Raw genomic sequence first — 20,540 nt, 5'->3', positions numbered from 1 at the left:
AGTCACGCGTTTTTAGCGGGGCTAGGGTTTGCAAGTGTTGGTAGGGTACCAGTTGGTTGTCTATGTACAGGTGTGTGAGCGCTGTAGGCCTGTGGCTTCTAGGCCGTGAAAGTCTTTTGCCCTAAGTCCCGGTGGGAATGCTCTGTTGCGCAGGACCGGAGTAATTGAGGATGGTAGGTCTGTGAATTTAAATTTCCGTGCGACTCGGTCCCATAAGCTGATGGAGTTAAAGATAGCTGGGCATTCTGTCCGCAAGAGTACTCTGTGTTCTCTTGGTGTCCAAATATGGATGGTGACAAGTTTCTGGGCACACTGATTGGTACATAGAGCCTTGATCACTGCAATACAGTGTTCAGGAAATCCTAGGAATCACAAACGTTTAGATAGATTTACCTGCTAAAGCCGAACACAGCCTCATTTGTGTGATCAGAATTTTCTATATCCTGTCAAACACCTTCTCTGACTCCAACAAGATGATCAGAAAAGGCGTTGCTAAGTCCATAAATGGCTAGATTAAATCGACACATCATCAAGTATTTTTTTAAATTGTTGCTCGGGGATGAAGATTACCTGATCTAGATGTATTAAGGAGCTCCAACAATAGCTTTGCAAATAGTTTCAAATCTGAATTAATTAATGAGATTATTCTATATTTCGCTGCCAGTGTGTCGCCACATCCTGTCTTAGGAATCAGAACTATGTTTGCTAGGGCCATATCACCATCCGGTGAACCTCCATGCATGTAGTTATAGAGTGTTTCTAGGTTGTGAACTAATTCCTCTATAAGGACTTCGTAATAAACCAGTCTGTCTCAGTGCCTAATTTCCATTCAACAGTTAATCTAGTCATGGTCATGTACACATATCACTTCTACATGCTGATAGGCATTACAGAGAACATCAGCACTCTGTAGTCTAAACACCTCTGTAAACTTGTGTCTTCTATTTTATTATTTTATATAAATGTATTATTTATCCTTTTGAAAATACTATAATTGCACCTAACATTATGTATATGTAAAATGCACATTCAGAGTCTGGTCCATAAGTTGATTATTTTTTTTTTTTTTAAACTCTTTTGTGTTTAATTGCAGTGTTGGCACTTTGAGATAAATAAATGGGTTTCAAGGTTCAAGTTTGGGCACTTGGGTTCAAAAAAGGTTTGCCACCACTGGCTTATTTCCTGTCTTCTTCCAACACTCCCATGCATGATGCATTGACGCTGTATCACTGCAATATCTGAGATGAATTAAGTAAAATTTTAGATTAATCCACGATTAAACATAATTCTAAGGCCCATTCACTGTATCGGGAAACTGAATTTGGAAGCCGAAAAGTGGCTTGGATAATACGGTGAGGAAGAGAGACTTTTAAATGAAATTAAACAAAGATATTGAATATAGACGTATCTCTAGGTTGCAAAATACCCTGTACAGTGTACACACCTACATTGCTAATGCTATAGTCTCCTTGCCCATCCCCTGTTTGCACTAATATACCTGTTTAAATTAAATTAATGCCAATACATAAAATAATAATTTTACAACAGTGAGTTGTGGTTGATTGAAAAACTACGTTGAAAAAGCCTTTATTCCCTTATGGATTTATTTACTAAACAGCAACTGGCAGAGCATTGAAAACTAAAATCCAAAATGTAGGCCAAAATAGCTGATTTAGAAGAATTCTCCAGCTCAGATTTCACAATTTGACTATTTAAGCCTTAATTGCGCAGTTCAGTTTTCAATTTACCACTATTCAGAGTTTTATTCAATAAACCCATCAATTAGCTTTATACAGTAAATAAATACTGAATCATGCTGGGCTTGGGCAATTTCTTGCAATTTCGTTTTCAATTCACTACTCAATGAGCTAATTTCTTTGTGCATTTTGTACAGCCAGTATAACAGGCACGCTTGTGCCATTGGGTTTTACTATGCCATATACAATTACAGTTTGAATCTTATTACTGGATGCTTTAAAATTGGACGAGTTGCACCAGTTTGTTTGAACTTTGTTCAAGGGAAATAAGCTGAGTCACTGAGATTCTGGTTGTGATTAGACATTTGCTGTGGGTGGAAATGCTCTCTAATTTTGGATTGGTTGGGAGGAGGAAGGCACAGCAGGCCTTAATAACTGTGTCCCAGATACATCTGGAGCTCCCAAAATCTCACTTCACTGTCTGCCTTACTGGGAGCGATGTCTTTTATCCACGTAGATAAGAATTCAGACTTCCCCATTCAGAACCTTCCGTATGGGATCTTTTCCACATGCGATGAGGTTAGTATTATGTTTGCTAATGTGTTTATATTCTTTATAATATATATATATATATTTTTTTTTTGTGTGGAATTTATGTTACTGCTCTTAAAATACATCTGATCAGGCTAGCCTTTGTATACACTGAAAAAGCATCCCAAAAATCTATGCTTGGCAGGAAAATGAATGACTTGTAGGTCTAAAATAGGATTGTGCTAAACTGGGACCTGCGGGTTGTTGTTGCAAGATATTTATCTGGAGGAGATGCCAGATATATTGTGTTGCTGTACACACCTCACTTTTATATGCTGATAGACATTACACAGAAAGCACTGTATGTAGAATTCATATGTTGTAAACTCCTAGTTGATTTTGGAAGCATTTGAATAGTACATCCTGCAGCCAAGCAGTTTGCGTGAGCTTCCCATCAATATGTGTAAGGACACAGCGGATCTGGCAACTCCTTGATAGCAGAGGAAATCACAAAAATGTGCTTAGGGTTAATTTTGTAACAATGTGCTATTGCATGTGTGGAACCATTTATTTTAGATTCCTCTGACTGTGTAAGGCCATTGTGCACCTTTGCGTATTTGTAGTACATGCTGTTGGAAGCAATGCCCTATTCTTGAAAATTTATGTTTTTATTGTGTCATAGAAAAGGCAACAATAATTACAAACGCATACAAGAGTAAGATAAAGTGGTACATAATGAGTATTGATAACCTAGTTAAAATGTTACTCAAAACCTCCTTATCACTGCAGCCCAGTGTCCTGGATATGGTTCTAGGAGTACCTTGACCTGGTTAATTTCTAAACAGATTGCCCACTTACCTGTCTCCTTACAGGGTTCTGATGGTCCAGTGAAGCGCTTCTGCATAGCCGCAGCCTTCGCCATGCAATGGCTGAGTGCATCAGCTGACCTCTCTCTGCTAATTAATGCAATTCTGTGCAACAAAGGTTGCCCATCATTGACATTAGCTAAACCGGACCTCTAATTCCAGGCTGGCTGATGGCACCCAAATTACACAGATGGAGGTGGGGTTACACCTCTGGCAGCAGAGGGGTTAAACTCGGTATGTGCAGTGTTTCAATGTGAAATGCTGTACATACAGACTCCAGCCACCATGAACACTTCAAATCAGTGAAGTGGTCATGGTGCAAGGATTAACACTTTAAGTGTTTGGATATGTAAAAGGGCACTCCAAGCACCAAAACAATACTAGCGCCTTTATCTCACACATTTGTCTTTATATAACCAAAACAACTTAATTTAAATTAAGTTATGGAGGCCCCCCAGCTCACTCTTCCATCTAGCTGTTAAACCATTCTCCAACGGTTTAACCCCAAACTTGCCTCCAGCGCCAATTACAGCTCCCCTCAGGCATCCGACTTCTGAAGTTTAGGTTTCAGGAAGCGCAGAGTGTCATCGGACAGGGGTGCTGCTGATTGGCTGAAGGTGATCAACTGATGCTCTCCGCCAATCAGTGACTTTTCCAAGCAAGTTTTGTGAATGGGGAAAGATACCTTTCTCAACAGTTTACCCCCTGAGGTAAGAGTGAGCCCGGGGCTTCCTGCCTGGCACCATAACAAATTAATTTCTATGAAGTTGTTATGGTGCTTAAACTGTCCCATTAAACTACTCCCGATACTGGGAAGTTTTGAAAATATAGTTATAACTTTTTGCCTCCTGTTGAAAGAGCATGCCCCTGTACTAGTAAATATTAGTTGTGTTTTAAATTTCATGTAATATTGCTTTTACATCATTTTGCTAGATAACAAAAAATAATAATCTGTAAAACTGAATCTGATTTTATTATCAAAATAGATTAGATAGCAGACTTGTGAATGCCAGCAAGAGCGGATTAGAAAATTGGCATGAGTTAGTGTTAAAATAAATGCACTGCGGGGGGCGGGGCCGGACCGCCATGCCGATAAGCCGCATGTCTGATGGGCTCCTGAAGTCTATGGCTTTCTAAATCGATTAAAACCGGCTTCTACACACTCTTGACGCCAAAAGCTGTGCCATAAAGTAGATAAGACCGGGGACAACACTGAATGACCCAACTACAGAAGCTCTGAAGCTCTGATCAAACTCTGAGGCAACCGGAGGTCTGCGGCCTAGCCGAGTGAGAGGTGAGGTGGACGGCCGCCTCCTTACCTTTCTACCGCTTACTGGTGTCTAGCAGGTCGGAGGCGAAGGCTGCGAGTCCCCCCCCCCCCCCTTTGGACCGGTGGGGGTTATCCCGGTCCCCGCTGGAACGGTATTTCCACATCAAAGCTAAAGGCTACTATCTGCGACATGGAGATGACTGCGGTTCCCAAGATGGCGCCCGGACTCGCTCCTGAAAAGCGGAGCCTGAATCAAATCCATTGCGACATGCAAGATCACATAGACAAAACCCTGCTACACATTGAAGAGATTTTTGATCGCTTTTGGGCAGCACTGGATGAACGCACAGCAGCAGTACCACCCCTGCCCCATAAGAAAGGCCAGAGAGGTAATAAGAGAGGGACCCCTCCAGGCAGAGCACCTAAACCAGCACCTGTCAGTGCCGTCAGAGGCCCCCATGGGCCGAGGGCAACTCCGGAGTCAGCCCCGCCACACAAACAGAAGCCTGCAGACCGAAAGAAGCGACGGACCGCCAACACCTCCTACAGCTCTCCACTGAAGTGGGGCCAGGACTTAGCATGCTTCCGAGTCCATGTCTTGGCGATAACGGCACCAGAAAGACTCGGGGTTAGAGAGGCGCCTTCCCTCAGTGACTCTCCTGTAAGTGCCCGGCCCTTACCGACTGTGGGAGTCGGGTGACTTTCGCTGCCTCATAGATTGATGGACTGCTATTTCTCCACTACGTTCATGCAAATCTAGTAGATCCTCTCTTGTTTTGTTATGCTTTGACCATTTTGATTTCAGGTTAGAGTGCTAGCTTACTAAGGTTTCAGTGGTCGCTACATGGCACAATAGCCTAATCTTGACACTAGTACATATTCAACACTCACCATGTCTATAATCTCTTTAACTACTTAATTACACCAGCCTAGTTCAGCATTAAGACATAAATATCTCTAAAAATCGTTGTCAAGCACACCCTAACGCACACAATAAGCTCTGTTCAGCTTGTTAATATGGACAGTATTGTTGTCAAAATTGTGCATACATCCTTTTTAACATACCTGTTCCTGCACCTCAAGCAATGCACACCCAGCAGGTTTAATTAGCACCATTAACCCACGCTTGTAACTCGCTTAAAAAGTCAAGCTATCTGTATATTTTTCTGCCTCATAGGTGAGACAGCGTACGTTCACATGTTTGGAAGGGGCATATGTGTCTACCGAAGCAAGCCTGTAACCCTATAGTGTCTTACTGCCTTAGACATAATAATTCAGAGTGTTGCATAATTTAAATCGCATGTTTACCACGTTTTGTATTTCTATGCAACTGCCTACATCTTGTTATTTTCATGTTCTAAAATATAAAAATCGTGCTGTATAACAAGCCACATGTTGAAATGATGACAAACCGCTTGCAGCAGCTGTTGTGGCGCTGTACGCTTTATTGTTACTCCATGCACGAATAAAAATAAAGAATTTAAAATAAATGCACTGCATTCTTTTAAATCTATTTTTGGGGCCACTGCCTGTGTGTGGGAGGGGCTTTGTGTTAGTTATAGCATTTGGAATACAAAAATCAATTCCTAATGCTACTGGGGTCTTACTATTTGGATGTCCAGCCCCCCCCCCCCCCCCTGTTTTTCTCACCTTACAACCTGCGGCATGCTGGTCTTACTTTATGATCGCCACCAATCCAATGCTTTGCCTTGGTAAAGCATTGGGATGCTAGTGCACATGCGCAACCACTTGCCGCACTACCCCAATCAAGTTTATTTGTAACTGTCCTATTTATAGTTAAATCCCCTATCATAATATTGTAAAGCGCTACGGAATCTGTTGGCGCTATATAAATGGCAATAATAAATAAAATAATATTCTCAGTATGAGTAACATTTGATTGAATAACCACGTGTGACTCAGTGGGTGCAAGTGCCTCTAGTGGCTGTCACCCATTACATGTGTAAAAAGGTAAGATCCGTCTTCACCGAGGAAAGTGGCATCAGGACATCTAGCGAACAGAGCCTGGTAGGTCTGTGTGTCAGTTTTGCCTGACCTTTTATCTCAGATCAATCCAGACTTTACACTGTTTTTTTTAATTACCCCAGCTGTGCATTGCTTTGAATTGACTTCTGTGTGCACAGGAAACCTAGCGTTGGCCAACTCTGTGGGGGTAATCTGTAGGCAACATGCTTGCAATAGCTAATTACTCTGAATAATGTAAACGGTAAGGGAGTTGGTCTATAACCGTCACTTGGTTTTCTCCTAGTTCTTTATAGATTGCGTTTTACAATAAATATATTTAATCAATGCTTTGTCATCCCTTAAGGAACAGAGATCTGTGCAATACATTTACCAAATTTGACTTTATTTTATTTTTTTTTTATATATATTTTTGTATCTTTAAGAGTAGTTGTCTTGTGGATATATAGAGTTTCTCTTTTTTTTTTTTTTTTTTTTTTATTTATTTATTTTTTCAAGTGGCAGAATTAACAATCACATGAATGTCGTGCAAAGGAAATGCATGGGCTTATGCAAAAGCCAAACTTCAAACATTTCAATAGTACATCGTTATACAGAAAAGTTTGTAGAAAAAGGGTTGTTGTCTGGTGGTGCAACTTTAGTTTCTTTCTATGCAGTTCTGTTCTGTCAAATTTTTATACAATTATACAGAGCTAAACAACTTTGAATGCAACTGTAAGTAGCATTGGAACAGCAAAAGAAGCAGAAAATTGAAGGTTTGAAAGAAAATAAAAATAATAATAAAAAAATAAATTATAAATTACCTTGTGGGTGAAGTGTGGTAGAGAGGCTCCGTCTGCTGGAGTCTTCAATAGGATTGTAGGGGGGGTAGAGGGGGAATCGGCGTCCCTGACCAGAGGGGGAATCGGCGTCCCTGACCTTTGTGGTGTGCGGCCTTTTGGTGTTGTGCATGTTTCCATGCTTCTTTTGTGATTATGGTCCCCATGGGCTATTTGTGATTTGTGTCTATTTTCGTGGTTGGTTACCTGTCTAATTCTACTGTCGATTCGATCCTTCCTTTTTATCGGGTTAATAGGGTTGGGATTTGGGGGGGGGGAGAGGAGGTGTGGTTTCAGTTTAATTTGTGAATAGTGGCTGTGGTGGGTTCCATGAGCCACAGGTCCCATATTTTGTTACAATGTGTTGTGGTGTCGTGAATGAGTGCAGATAAACTATCCATCAACCTAGCTTCGTTCATTTTTTTTCTTTATTTCGGTGATTGACGGGACTGTGGGCGAGCCCCAGTGGGTGGCAATGGTTTTTCTAGTGGCCAAGGCTAGTTTGGCTAGTAGTTTGTTGTGAGCCCGTGGTGTGCCTTCTAGCGGTTTGGATAGTAGCCATAGCCACAGATCCTTTGGGATGGAGTCGTGTAGGACTCTTGAGGCCAAGGCCACTGTCTGTCCAAATTTGTGTTATGTGTGGGCATTCCCACCATAGGTGGTAGTATGTCCCCTTTTGACCGCACCCTTTCCAGCATCTATCTGAAGTGGAAAGTCCCATTTGCTTGAGTTTTAACGGAGTGAGGTACCAGCGTATCGTTACCGTTGCTGTGGCTTCCCAGATTGCAGTCCAGTCTGTGGGGTCGGTGGGGGGTCCTAAGTCCCGTTCTCATGCTGAGACATACCATAACGGTTGGGTTTTTGTCGCTCTGAGCAGTTGTGTATATGTTGTAGAGATCTGGCTTTTTTGTATTGGGGCATGGATACACGATTTTTCGAAGGCGGTGAGGGGTGTAAGTCCGGCTTGTTTATATGTAGGAGTTTCCAGTAGTTTTTTGATTTGCAGATATCGGAAGAAGTAGTGTGTGGTGAGTGGTCTGGTTTGTGGTAAGTCCGTGAACGCAATGATTTTTTTGGTTCTGGAAAAATTGATATGTCCTGATTAGGTCATTGTCTTCATAGTGTTTTGGGGTCATGCCTGGTGTGAAGTGTTCGTTTCTCAAGATTGGTGTCATGGGTGAGGGGTCTGACGTGAGTGCATGTTTTATGGAGAGTTTATTCCAGAGAGTTATAGAAGTATCGAGCGCCGGTTTGGTTTGTAGGAGTTGTGGTCTTGCTCGCTTTGGTACCCAGATATAAAGGGAAGGGGAATCCTGGCTAAACAAGTTGTGTTCGAGGTCTGCCCATCTTTTTAACCCTATGGGGGCATGGAGTGCCTGAATCTGCGCTAGTTGTGCTGCGTGGAGGAAGTGGGGTAGGTTGAGGCCCCCTGATCTTGTCGGGAGATAGAGGATGTCCTTCCTTATCCTAGCGTGCCTGTTGGCCCATATGAAACGGTCAATTTGTGTTTGTAGTAGTTTAAAGTCTTTGGTTGCTACTTGAACTGGTAGTGTTTGGTATAGGTATAAAAATCTCAGTAAGAGATTCATCTTTATGCATGCCACCCTTCATAGCCAGGAGAAAGAGTGGGATTCCTAAATTTTAAGGTTGGCCTTTGCTCTTTGTAGTAGGGGGGAGTAGTTGAGACGGTATGTCTGGGAGACGTCTGCTGGTAGGTTGACACCCAGATAATGTATGTGCGTGGGGTTGAAGTGAAATGGGTAGTTAGTTTTTAGTGCTTCAAGGTCCTCTTGAGGGATTTGTACTGGCAGCGCTTCAGTTTTATCCAGGTTGAGGCGGTAGCCTGAAACCTGTGAGTATTAGTTTATGGCACGTAACAGTGGCGGGAGCGAGTTAGTTGGATCTGTAATGGTGAGGAGTAGGTCATCCGCATACCCCGCTACTTTATATTCTTCCTTTCTAACGTGTACGCCCGCTATTGTTGGGTCTATACGTAGGGCTTGAAGTAGGGGTTCCAATGAGAGGACAAACAGGAGTGGGGAGAGGGGGCAGCCCTGTCTTGTCCCATTAAAGATGCGGAATGAGGGAGGTTGGGCGTTCGGGATTAAAAGATTCGCCTCTGGTGCGGAGTATAGGGTTTGGAGTGCATTTAGGATTGGGTCAGGGAACTGGAATTTGTGCAGGGTAGTGAAGAGAAAAGGCCATAGCAGTCGGTCAAATGCCTTTTCGGCGTCTAGGGATAGGAAAAGGGTGGGGATTCGTCGGTGTGAGGTCGCCCACAGAAGGTCAAAACCGTCTGGTGTTGTCATATGCCTGCCTGGAGGGAATGAAGCCAACTTGGTCTGGGTGTAAAAGTTTATGTACGTGGGGGTTTATCCTGTCTGCAAGTAGCTTCGTGAGTAACTTTATGTCTACGTTCAACAGTGAAATTGGTCTATAGTGGCTTGGGTCTAGGTGGATTTTGTTTGGCTTGGGGAGAAGGCACACATTCGCTCTTAGGATGTCGGGGGGGTATGTGGTTTCCCTGTAGTATTGAGTTAAACAGGTTTCAGAGGTGCGGGAGGAGTGTGGCTGGGAACGTTTTGTAATAGTCCCGTGAAGCCATCTGGTCCCGGGCTCTTATTGGGTTTAGTGTTTTTGATGGCTTTGGCGATTTCTTCGATGGTGATTGGTTCGCTTATTTTGGAGATGGCTTCCATAGGTGTCTGTCTATTGATTGCCTGGTCTCTTCGGGATGTTGTCATGAGGTGGGACTATGGTCATATAGCGTGGAAAAGTATTTTTGGAAGACCTCGCCGATTTTTGTTGGTATGGAGTGTTTGGTGCCGTCTGGCGCTTGTATCACGTCTATTCGTTTATGGTCCGTCCTGCGTTGTAACTTTCGGGCTAGTAAGGTGTCGGCTTTATTAGATTTTTTGTAATAGGTCTGTTTTGTCCATTGCATGGCTTTGGCCGCATCTCTAGTCATGAAGTCTTTAATTTTGTTTCGGCATTCTGTCATTTCCGTGAGAATGTCTGTCTTGTGTGGGGTTTCGTTTATGGCTTGTTTCTAGGGTCCTAAGGTCTGTGAGAGATTTCGTGAGGTCGGCTAGTTGAGTTTTTTTTTTTTTTTTTTTTTTTTTTTTTTGGTGTGATGCTAGGCTTATTATTTTGCCTCTTATGACTTCCTTATGGGCTGCCCACAGTATGCCCGGTGAGGGTGCCGAGGGCATGTTTAGCGTAAAGTAGTTTGTTAACTCAGTTCGTATTGCTTCTGTTGTCAGCGGGTTGTGACCTTGATTGTTATTGTGATGTCTGCGTGGTCTGACCATGTGATGTTGCCTATGTTGGCCGTTTGGATCATGTGTGTGTGAGGTAGGGTGAGGTCAGAAAGAGGTCGATGTGGGAGTACGAGTTGTGTGGGAATAAAATGTGTAATCCCTAGTAGTCGGGTGGAGTAGGCGCCAGATGTCTACCAGTCTCTGTCGCAGCACAAAATCTTGCAAAATTTTGTCTAGTTTGGTTGTGGGGTTTGGGAGTTTTCTTGTTCTGTGCCTGTCTATTGATGGCGTCATCGTGGCGTTGCAGTCTCCGCCTATGATTTTAAGGTGGCCTGGGGTTAGGGCTAGGTGGGCTTGGAATGTATCCCAGAACATTTTATCCGGGGTGTTTGGGGCGTATAGTGAAGTGATGGCATATTGGTTGTGTCCTGCCTGTCCTGTGAGTGTGATAAACCTGCCTTGTGGGTCTTTTATAACTTGTCTAGTGCTAAGTGGGCAAGTTTTCCGCATCAAAATGGCTACTTTGTTTTGTTTAGTTGTAGGGGAGTTTGCCGTGTGACATTCCCTGTAGTGTCGGCTAGTTAGAGGGAAAGGTTTGGCCTGTGTAAAATGGGTTTCTTGCAATAGAATTATATCTGCGTTTGAGCGGTTTGCCCATGTCATTAGTCGGTGTCTTTTTGCTGGGTTTTTAAGGCCCTTGCAATTAATGGAAATGCATGTCAATTTGGTGCTCATATTGTCCGGTCGTGTTTTTGGGTGGGCCTGCTCTGAGGGTGTCTGTAGTGTTTAGTGGCCGAGTGCCTCGTTATGTATACGGGCGTATTGGGGAGGGAGATTTGGGTGGGTCTGGTGTGGAAGGATTGGCAGTGTGCTAGTCAGCTGGTGGCCTATCGTGAGACTGAGCCATTGGGTGCAGGGGGTCAGGGGTTCGCCTTTTAGATGAGGTAAGGGGGGGGGGTTGGGTTTTTCATGGTCTTATACTTAGGTTGCCAGGCCTGGTGGGGGCGGAGGTTGAGGTACCTGCGGTTGGGTCCTATTCCTTGTCCCTCTTGGGTGGTCTGTTGCACCGGTGGTGGGGAGCAGGTGTGGTCGTCTAGTAGAGGGGGTTCTGTGGTTAGAGTGTGTGTGTGGTAAGTCGGAGCTGTCTTGAGGGGAGATAGGCCTTACCTTCCGTCCTCTCCGAGCCATGTGTGTGTTAACTTATTTGTGGTGCTTTGTCGGGTCGCTAGGTATCGTTTGCTGAGTGTCACTGAGGGGGGGGGGGGGGGGGGGCATGATGGAGCCCGAGACAAAGGTGTTGAGGCTTTCAGATATCTGTAAAGAGAATATGCATGTTATTAATTGCCGCTACCGTTTATGGTTTATTCCAGGAGCCATGGGGCTGTCCGAATGGGATCAGTGGTGTCTTAATAGTGGGCCATGTATGTAGGGTTGGCTATTCCACCCCTGGATATTAGTAAATTTGGGGGTCAGTTAGTTGTTGGGGAGGGCACCTCTGCATGAGTTTTTTTTTTTTTTTTTTTCTGTTCATGTAAAACAATGGTGACCATAAGAGTGACCGCTTCGTCCAAGGCACATCAAGGTAATTTAACATTTCAGTGTGTATCCATTTCTAGCGGTTTATGTTAATTTTCGTATTGGGAGTCTGGTAGCTGCGTTGGCCCGAGCATAGGGTGGGTCTATTTGCCGTGTCGGCCGATTGGGCCTTTACCTTCTAATTAAATAGTGCTCAGCCTGAGCTTTGTAGCAATGCCGGTCAGGCCTTCGCCACTATAGTGGTAAACTTCAGTAATAGGAAGGGTCAAGGGAACCTTGTGGTGAGGTGGTGGAGGCCCTGTCTTTTAGCATTGAATGAACTTTGCATAGGGTCGCCAGTATGCAACCTTAAACCATCTCCATATTAATATTATAACAGTAACATCTGTGAACATTAAAACATTAAAACATTTCAGGGTATACAGGCCTGAGTTATTGTTAAGTTGTCCGCGATATTCTCCGCTGATCAGAGAGAGAGTCCAGCGGCCACTAGGGCCGGGATCAGGTCATAGGTGCCTGGATGGCACCGAAGACCTGGGGGGGGGGGGGGTCGGGGTGATACCGGAGAAACTGACGGAAGCCAAGCACAGAGAGATGGACACAGGTTTCTTCAGGAAGGAAGAGATTCTTTATTGGATCACCGATCGGGACTCAGAGGGACTAGCGTCACCAAAATACAGCAAAGTCTGAGTACTGAATACATAGAGTACATTCCTTATATAGCACTGTAGCTCCTCCCACAATTAACTACACCCACACATACCCTTAACCTATTTAATGAATAGAGTCTAAACTCATCCATCCGGTCTAACCACGTGGCTCATCTGATACAAAGGAGAGGGACGCGTAATTCCAGTTCTTACATTCCTGCACCTGGTCAGTACAGTGATGACAGTATCTTAGCTACGTGTTATTAACTAACTGATACTACAAACACATATACATACATATGCCTTGTGGCAATCTTAGCCTGCTAAACTTGTATTTTACTGGAATTACATCACATTCCCCCCTTTGATGCCTCTGATATTTCACAATTACTTGAGGCATCACTTAACCTTGGTTTGCATATACCTCAGGTTACCATGAACCAGACCAGACTTATCTTATGATGTGAATCTTCAACATTCATCTTCTTGCATTGGTTCTCCCTGATCTAGAGCCTTATACTTATATATCGCCATTATCTGTGCAGCAGCCTTCCTCTCTGCTATACTTCCTATCAGGCTTTGCACAGACCTAACTACTAAGGGTATAAGACACGGTAGGAGTAGACACAACAGTAAAATCAGTAGGACTCCACCTACCACTGCCTTAAGCCCTCCAAACCACTCATACCAGCTACCAAACCAACTACTTGGATTATACCCTTTCCATACCTGAGTAGGCACATGCGCTAGTTTAACCATATGGCTAGTAAGCTCAGCTATTGCTTGCCCTTCGTCATCTATTTGAAGACAGCAATTACTTAGGTTAAACTTCCCACATACACCTCCCTCTACTGCCAAAAGGTAATCCAAGGCTAATCTATTTTGGTAGACTGCTGTCCTCATCCTGGTGTTATGCTTCGCTAGAAGATTGAGCGCTTGTGATGTTTCATTAGTGATAATCTCAACCACCGCCTGTAACCTTATAATACGGTTGAGCATATAAATAGGGGTTCTATAACCAAAGGTACCATCCTCAGCCCACGTGGCTGGCCCATAGTAATCTATGATACGCTGGGGAGGCCATTCATCATCTTCCCAGGCGCCTATCTCTATGGGTCCCCTTTTCTTCCTATGATTCACATCATACACTTTAACACCTAAAGTCTCACCTGTTTCAATCGGTAACAAGAAGAAGGATGGTTTGAGCATACCCAACACACATGCCCCTTCCCAGTCCTGTGGCAACTCCGAATAGGCTTTCTTACCACAGATCCAGTACAAATTTGCTGGGGCTCTCCAAGTAGATGTGATGGATAGATCAAACCACACATCCTTTAAATTGGCATATCTAGCAAACGGGTTAGATGGTTCTGAGACATTTGAAGCCGACCACCAAGTTGTATTCTTTGTATCATCATCATAAGCTTTTTGCCCTAGACAAGTTAATTCTCCTACAGAAGTATTATACATTATTCCTTTCCTTGCTATGCAAACATAACCTATGATGGAGGTCTTTAATCTCCACTCAGATTTACCTCTAACACTCATCTGATAATCGGCTTGTGAAGATATTAATTGTTGAACTGCCTCAGAACCGGACATTACCTCCTTTGCTTCCTAAGGCCATTGGTCTCCCATGTTAGTACCTCCACACACATAGCAGTTGGTAACATTAAGACTACCGGCAATACTTTCAGCTAAATCGATGAACAGGTTTTTAGCATTATGGGGGATCTTATTATCTATACTCATCTCTTCGTAAAAGGAATGGTATACTTGATGAGTCTGGGAGGATACCGTATCAGTCTCTATTCCTATAAACAATAATGTCCCAGGATCTAAACCCATCCCGTATATTTGAAACCCAAATAAATTTCCATACTTATCTAAGAACTTGTCGGGGTTATTAATGAGTATATGGACTGGGTTGCATTCCATAGACTTACAATAAGGGCTAGTCGGCAACTTAGTCACTATCATGTCTTTGTCTACTGTCTGTCCCCAAGTTGCCCACCCCACACAAGACCAATATGGGCAAAAGTTATAATCTCTATTTGGGCATCTAGGACTTACATATTTATTTTTGCTACTGGGACAAATATATTTATCGTTAGACCCATACGTCCTCTCCCATCTAAGATCCCCACATACATTCCACGGCTTTCTACCACTCGATATCGCTTTACACGCATCAAATAGCAGAACACCCGAAGAATGTACGGATTCTAACACCGTTTTATTAATTAGGGTCCCCTGAGGATCTCCATTCCTGAGAGTCAACCAGATTGTACGAGGTTGATACTCCGGACTGAAGCACTTAGGTTCTCCTACTCCTAAATGGCACACACTATAATCTATATTTAAGTATCTACATCTCGATACATCTCCTTTACACTCGTATGGTGAATGCCAAATTAGGGTTTGGGAAATATGGTTACCTGTTCTCGTAGTCTTAATGCATACCTCACAGCTAGGAGTGTCGGTACCTCTACCTTCCTGAATATAAAAACACATGTAAATAAACACTATCAAAAGCACATCTTTCGCCGTCATCCTCAGTCTTCGTCCGTGCGATGGCGCCTCAGCTTCCAGGATGTGAGGGGCTGCAGGGAATGGAGTTCTGCTCATCTTCACAGGTGTCCCTTCGAGACTTTCCTGGCTTATACACTATGTGATGGTAAGCGGACAGGCTTTATTATGGCCTTCTCACTCACACCTGTAACAATAAAATTTGTAATCCACAATAATTCCTCGTTACTCCGACTGAGTAGTGCGTTTTAACCGGATCTTGCAGGGATTCTCTGGATCTGCTGTAACTTGCCAAGAATCGACTGCTGCTGGTTTAACCCTGGAGTGATGTATCCACGGAGTCACTTCTGCTACTTTTATCGCTGTAGGGGTAGACAAAAGAACAACATAAGGACCTCTCCACTTGGGCCCTAACGGTACATTATTCCACTCTTTTTATCCACACTTGATCTCCTGGATGATAACTATGAACAGGGGGATAAATATTCACAGGTAATCTATCTTGTACCCATTTCTGTACCTCCTCCATAGTCTTACCCAACTCTACAACCTGCTGCCGGGTAATTCCTTCTCCCAACTGACTCAAGTCCCCCCTTAAGTTACCAAGTACGGGAGGTGGTCGCCCATACATGATTTCAAAAGGAGAGAGGCCCATCCTTCTGGTAGGGGTACTGCGGATTCGCAATAAGGCTATAGGTAAGAGAACGTTCCACTTAAGTTGGGTTTCCTGACACATTTTAGCCAACTGGTTCTTTATAGTTCTATTCATTCTCTCTACCTTACCAGAACTCTGGGGTCTATATGCAGTATGAAGCCTCCACTTTATACCAAGCATATGAGTCAGTTGTTGTAGGCACTGATGAACAAAAGCTGGACCATTGTCCGATCCTATAGAACAGGGTAGTCCATATCGGGGTATTATTTCTCGTAGCAGGAATCTCACAACTTCTCCTGCTTTCTCTGTACGAGTAGGACATGCTTCTACCCAGCCTGAATAGGTGCACACAATTACCAGCAGGTAACGATGTCCACCCGATTTAGGCATCACTGTAAAGTCTATTTGTAGATCGGACATGGGGAGTCCCCCCATAAACTGAACTCCTGGTGGCTTTACTGGTCCTTGTCTTGCATTATTCTTAGCACACGTTACACATCTGCGTACAATGGCCTGAGTCAAGTTGGACAATCTTGGTATGTAGAAATGTGTTCTAAGAGATTCTTCAGTACTGTCTCTCCCAGAATGTGTCCCGTTGTGATAATTTTGGACAATTTCTACCGCTAGCGATGCTGGTATAACTATTCTTCCATCTTCTAGCTGATACCACTTGTTCTCCAGATACTTTCCCGGTTCAGTCTTTAACCACTCCTCTTCTTGAGCTGTATAAACTGGAGTCCATTGGGACAGTGGAGTTGGTATAAGAGCAGCTATATGCCCTACATACTCCTGTCTTCCTGATTCAGCAGCACGCTTAGCTGCACTATCTGCCATCCGATTTCCCTTGGTTACATCACCATCTCCTCTCAGATGCGCTCGACAATGTATGATACCGACTTCTTTCGGCTCCCACACTGCTTCCAATAGTTGTAGGATTTCGGCTGCGTACTTGATTTCTTTGCCTTCTGAATTCAGTAGTCCTCTTTCTTTATACAAAGCTCCGTGGGCATGAGTGGTTAAAAACGCATACTTAGAGTCCGTATAGATATTTACTCTTAAACCTTCAGCCAATTGTAACGCTCGTGTTAGTGCTATTAATTCTGCCTTTTGTGCTGATGTTCCTTTCGCCAATGGCCGAGCTTCTATCACCTTGTCTATGGTTGTTACTGCATATCCTGCATAGCGGATCCCTTCTTTCACATAACTACTGCCGTCTGTATAATATTGAACATCGGGGTTCTGGATGGAAAAATCACGAAGATCTGGTCTACTTGAGAATACTTCATCCATTACTTCCAAACAATCATGTTGACTTTCAGTAGGTTGTGGCAAAAGGGTAGCTGGATTTAAGGTGTTTACAGTCTCTAAATGCACTCTTGGGTTTTCACACAACATTGCTTGATACTTGGTCATACGGCTATTACTAAACCAATGATTTCCTTTGTAATCCAACAACGTCTGTACTGCATGTGGGACTCGTACATAAAGTTCTTGACCCAGAGTGAGTTTATCGGCTTCAGCTACTAGCAGGGCGGCTGCAGCTACGGCTCTTAGACAAGGTGGAAGTCCGCTGGCCACTGCATCCAGTTGCTTAGACATGTAGGCAACAGGTCTTTGCCATGATCCCAAGTACTGTGTCAATACTCCCACAGCCATTCTTCTTTGCTCGTGTACATATAAGTAGAATGGTCGTGTGTGATCAGGTAGACCTAATGCTGGGGCACTCATCAAAGCCTTCTTCACATCTTCAAATGCCGTTTGCTGTTCTTGGGTCCATAAGAAGGGGTCGTGCTCTGTACCTTTGATAGCTGCGTACAGAGGTTTTGCTAGTATCGCATAGCTGGGAATCCATATCCTACAGAAGCCTGCTGCCCCCAAGAATTCTCGCACTTGTCTTCTATTCTTGGGTATTGGTATTTGGCAGACAGCTTCTTTTCTCTCTGGCCCCATAATTCTTTGACCTTCAGAGATATGGAATCCTAGATACTTGACAGTTGGCAAACACAACTGAGCCTTCTTTCTAGACACCTTGTATCCTGCCTTCCAGAGAATGTGTAGTAGATCGTGCGTTGCTTGCTGACAGATTTCTTTTGTAACTGCTGCTATCAACAAGTCATCTACATATTGTAACAATACACACTCTCCTGGGATGGACTCGAAATCCAATAGATCTTGACTTAGGGCTGAACCAAATAGGGTAGGTGAATTTTTAAACCCTTGGGGCAGTCTTGTCCAAGTCATTTGGCGTTTTGAGCCCGTTACAGCGTTCTCCCACTGGAAAGCGAAAATACATTGACTTTCTGCGGCAATTCGGAGGCAAAAGAAGGCATCTTTGAGATCTAAGACTGTGAAGTAAGTAGCCCCGCCCGGAATTAAAGCAAGCAGGTTATATGGATTGGGTACAACTGGATGTATACTAACAACCGCATCATTGACTGCTCTTAAGTCCTGCACAGGTCGATACTCATCTGTGCCGGGCTTTTGAACAGGCAGCAATGGGGTGTTCCAGGGGGAAGTACAGAATTTTAGGATACCATACCGTATGAACTTATCCAGATAGGATTGGATGTTCTTCTTAGCCTTCTGCGGAATGTGATATTGTCTTAGGCTCACTGGATAAACCCCATGTTTCAGTTCAATTTTTATTGGTGGAATATTGCGGGCCAGTCCTGGTGGGTTGTTCTCTGCCCAAACTCCTGGTATGTTAAACAATGTCTCATCACTCCTAGGGTTTTGGCTAGTCAACACTGTATAAAGTCGCCACTCTTCTTCCTTTGGTACGGATAAAGTCATAATACCTGAAGGTCCATTAAACTTTAAAGATGTTGTTCCATCTGGTAGGAACGTAATCTGCGCTTGTAATTTGGATAGCATATCACGTCCCAGCAATTGGACTGGACATTCAGGCATATAAAGGAATTGGTGTTTTACTACGTGGCCTCCCAATGTACAGAGTCGACTTTTAAGAACCGGTCTTTCAGCACTTCTTCCAGTTGCTCCTATCACAGTAATAGTCCTTCCAGATGGAGGAGCAACTAGATTAGTCACCACTGAATGTTCAGCACCAGTGTCGATCATGAACGCACTCCTTTTCCCCCCTATTGATACATCGACCATAGGCTCCGCTCGACCAAGGGGGATGGAGCCCGGTCGGTATCAATAGTCCTCCATGACCGTGTCAGCCAATCCTACGAAGTCCCTACCTTCTCTATCGCGGGACCTTTGCGCTGCTGGAATATACCTATCTTCCCTAACACTTCCTCTGTTCCCATTACTCCCTCTATAACCATTACTCCCTCCGGGACCTCCTCTACCTCTCGCTCTGCCTCTAAAGTTTCCGTAGCCTGCCCTGGGTTGGTCTCTCTCGTACTGCTCTCTTTGCGGACATTCGTTCCTCCAATGCCCTTCTTCCTTGCAATACGCACACTGATCCCTACTCAAAGGCTCCCTACTCCATCTATTATTGCCTCTATCTGGGCCCCGTTTATCTACGCCTGCGATCGCTACCGCTAGCATATCAGCCTTTTTACGCATCTTGCGCTCCTCCTCTTTCTTGCTTTCTGTTTCCCTATTCATATACACCTTATTAGCTACCTCCATTAGTTGGGTGATTGACATACCTGCAAACCCTTCTAACTTTTGTAGCTTGCGCTTAATATCTCCGTAAGCTTGGCTGACAAAGGCGGAGTTCACCATTCGGGAATTATCTGCGTCTTCCGGATTAAAGGGGGTGTACAAGCGGTACGCCTCCAATAATCGGTCATAAAAGACACTGGGCGCTTCATCGCTTTTCTGGATCACCTCAACTGTCTTCGACATGTTAATGGCTTTCTTTCCTCCGGCTTTCATGCCAGCAATTATAGCGTCTCTATAGGCTCTGAGTTGAACCATATCAGCACCATTTACGTTCCAATCGGGATCAGTGTTGGGATAATGTGTTGCGGCCCATGCTGCTGGATTAGCTTGGTTCAAAGCACGGGCTCTATCCTCTAATGCTTTAATGGCTGCTTGATTTATTCTTGTCCTTTCCTCATTGTTAAATAAAGTCATTAATAACTGCTGGCAATCAGCCCATGTCGGATTATGTGTCTGTACTATTGAGGTGAACAGATCAATCATGGCTTGTGGTTTCTCAGTATACGAGGAATTATGGGTCTTCCAGTTTAAAAGGTCGGTAGTGGTGAAAGGGACATATACGAAGACAGGGTCAGCGTGTGCCATTTGACCTGCGGCATCGATATAAGCTGACCCGGGATTTAAGCGAAGAGGCATCTGATAGTGCTTTAATTGTTGGGCACCAGTCAACTGTCGGGTTTGGATGGGGCTACGTAGGGAAGCGTCAGTCATGGGTTCCGGTCGGGGAGAGATAGGGTATGGGGATGTGGGAGGTTGGTTTTGGGAAAAGGTAGTGAATAGAACACTTCGGGCCGAGCTAGATGAAGCTTGACCGGAAGTCTGAAGTGGCGCCAAATCAGGATATTCGTTTCTAATGGGGGTGGGTTCTGGTTCCGGAAGGGGAGATTTAGTACGAGGGGGGGTGGATCCTGTACTGGAGGAGGAAGCGGAAGTGGATGAGGGTAATGAGGGAAGGGTTACAGGACTTCCTGTATTTGCGTCACTTCCTCTTACCGGAAAGTAAGGGGGCGGCAAAGGGATCTCGGACTCAGGGGGCGTGTCCAAAATGGGCCTAACACCAGTCCTAGTGGACGAACAAGTCCTAGCTACCATGAGGCGACACTGCTCCT

The 20,540-nt window shown here is 44.2% G+C and overlaps 1 protein-coding gene across 1 annotated transcript in view; it reads left to right on the top strand.

The window, feature by feature from the left end:
• The first annotated feature begins 2,127 nt into the window (after nucleotides 1-2,127).
• FAH (fumarylacetoacetate hydrolase) overlaps nucleotides 2,128-20,540 on the top strand; it is a 56,750-nt gene continuing 38,337 nt past the window's right edge. Inside the window, exon 1 of the mRNA XM_063445605.1 lies at nucleotides 2,128-2,276. Within this exon, the coding sequence (XP_063301675.1) occupies nucleotides 2,196-2,276 (81 nt within the window). The 5' untranslated portion in view covers nucleotides 2,128-2,195. The remainder of the gene's footprint in view (nucleotides 2,277-20,540) is intronic.

This window comes from Pelobates fuscus, chromosome 3 (assembly GCF_036172605.1).
Source record: "Pelobates fuscus isolate aPelFus1 chromosome 3, aPelFus1.pri, whole genome shotgun sequence".
NCBI classification, from domain to species: domain Eukaryota; kingdom Metazoa; phylum Chordata; class Amphibia; order Anura; family Pelobatidae; genus Pelobates; species Pelobates fuscus.
This window is presented reverse-complemented; position numbering and strand designations above follow the sequence as displayed.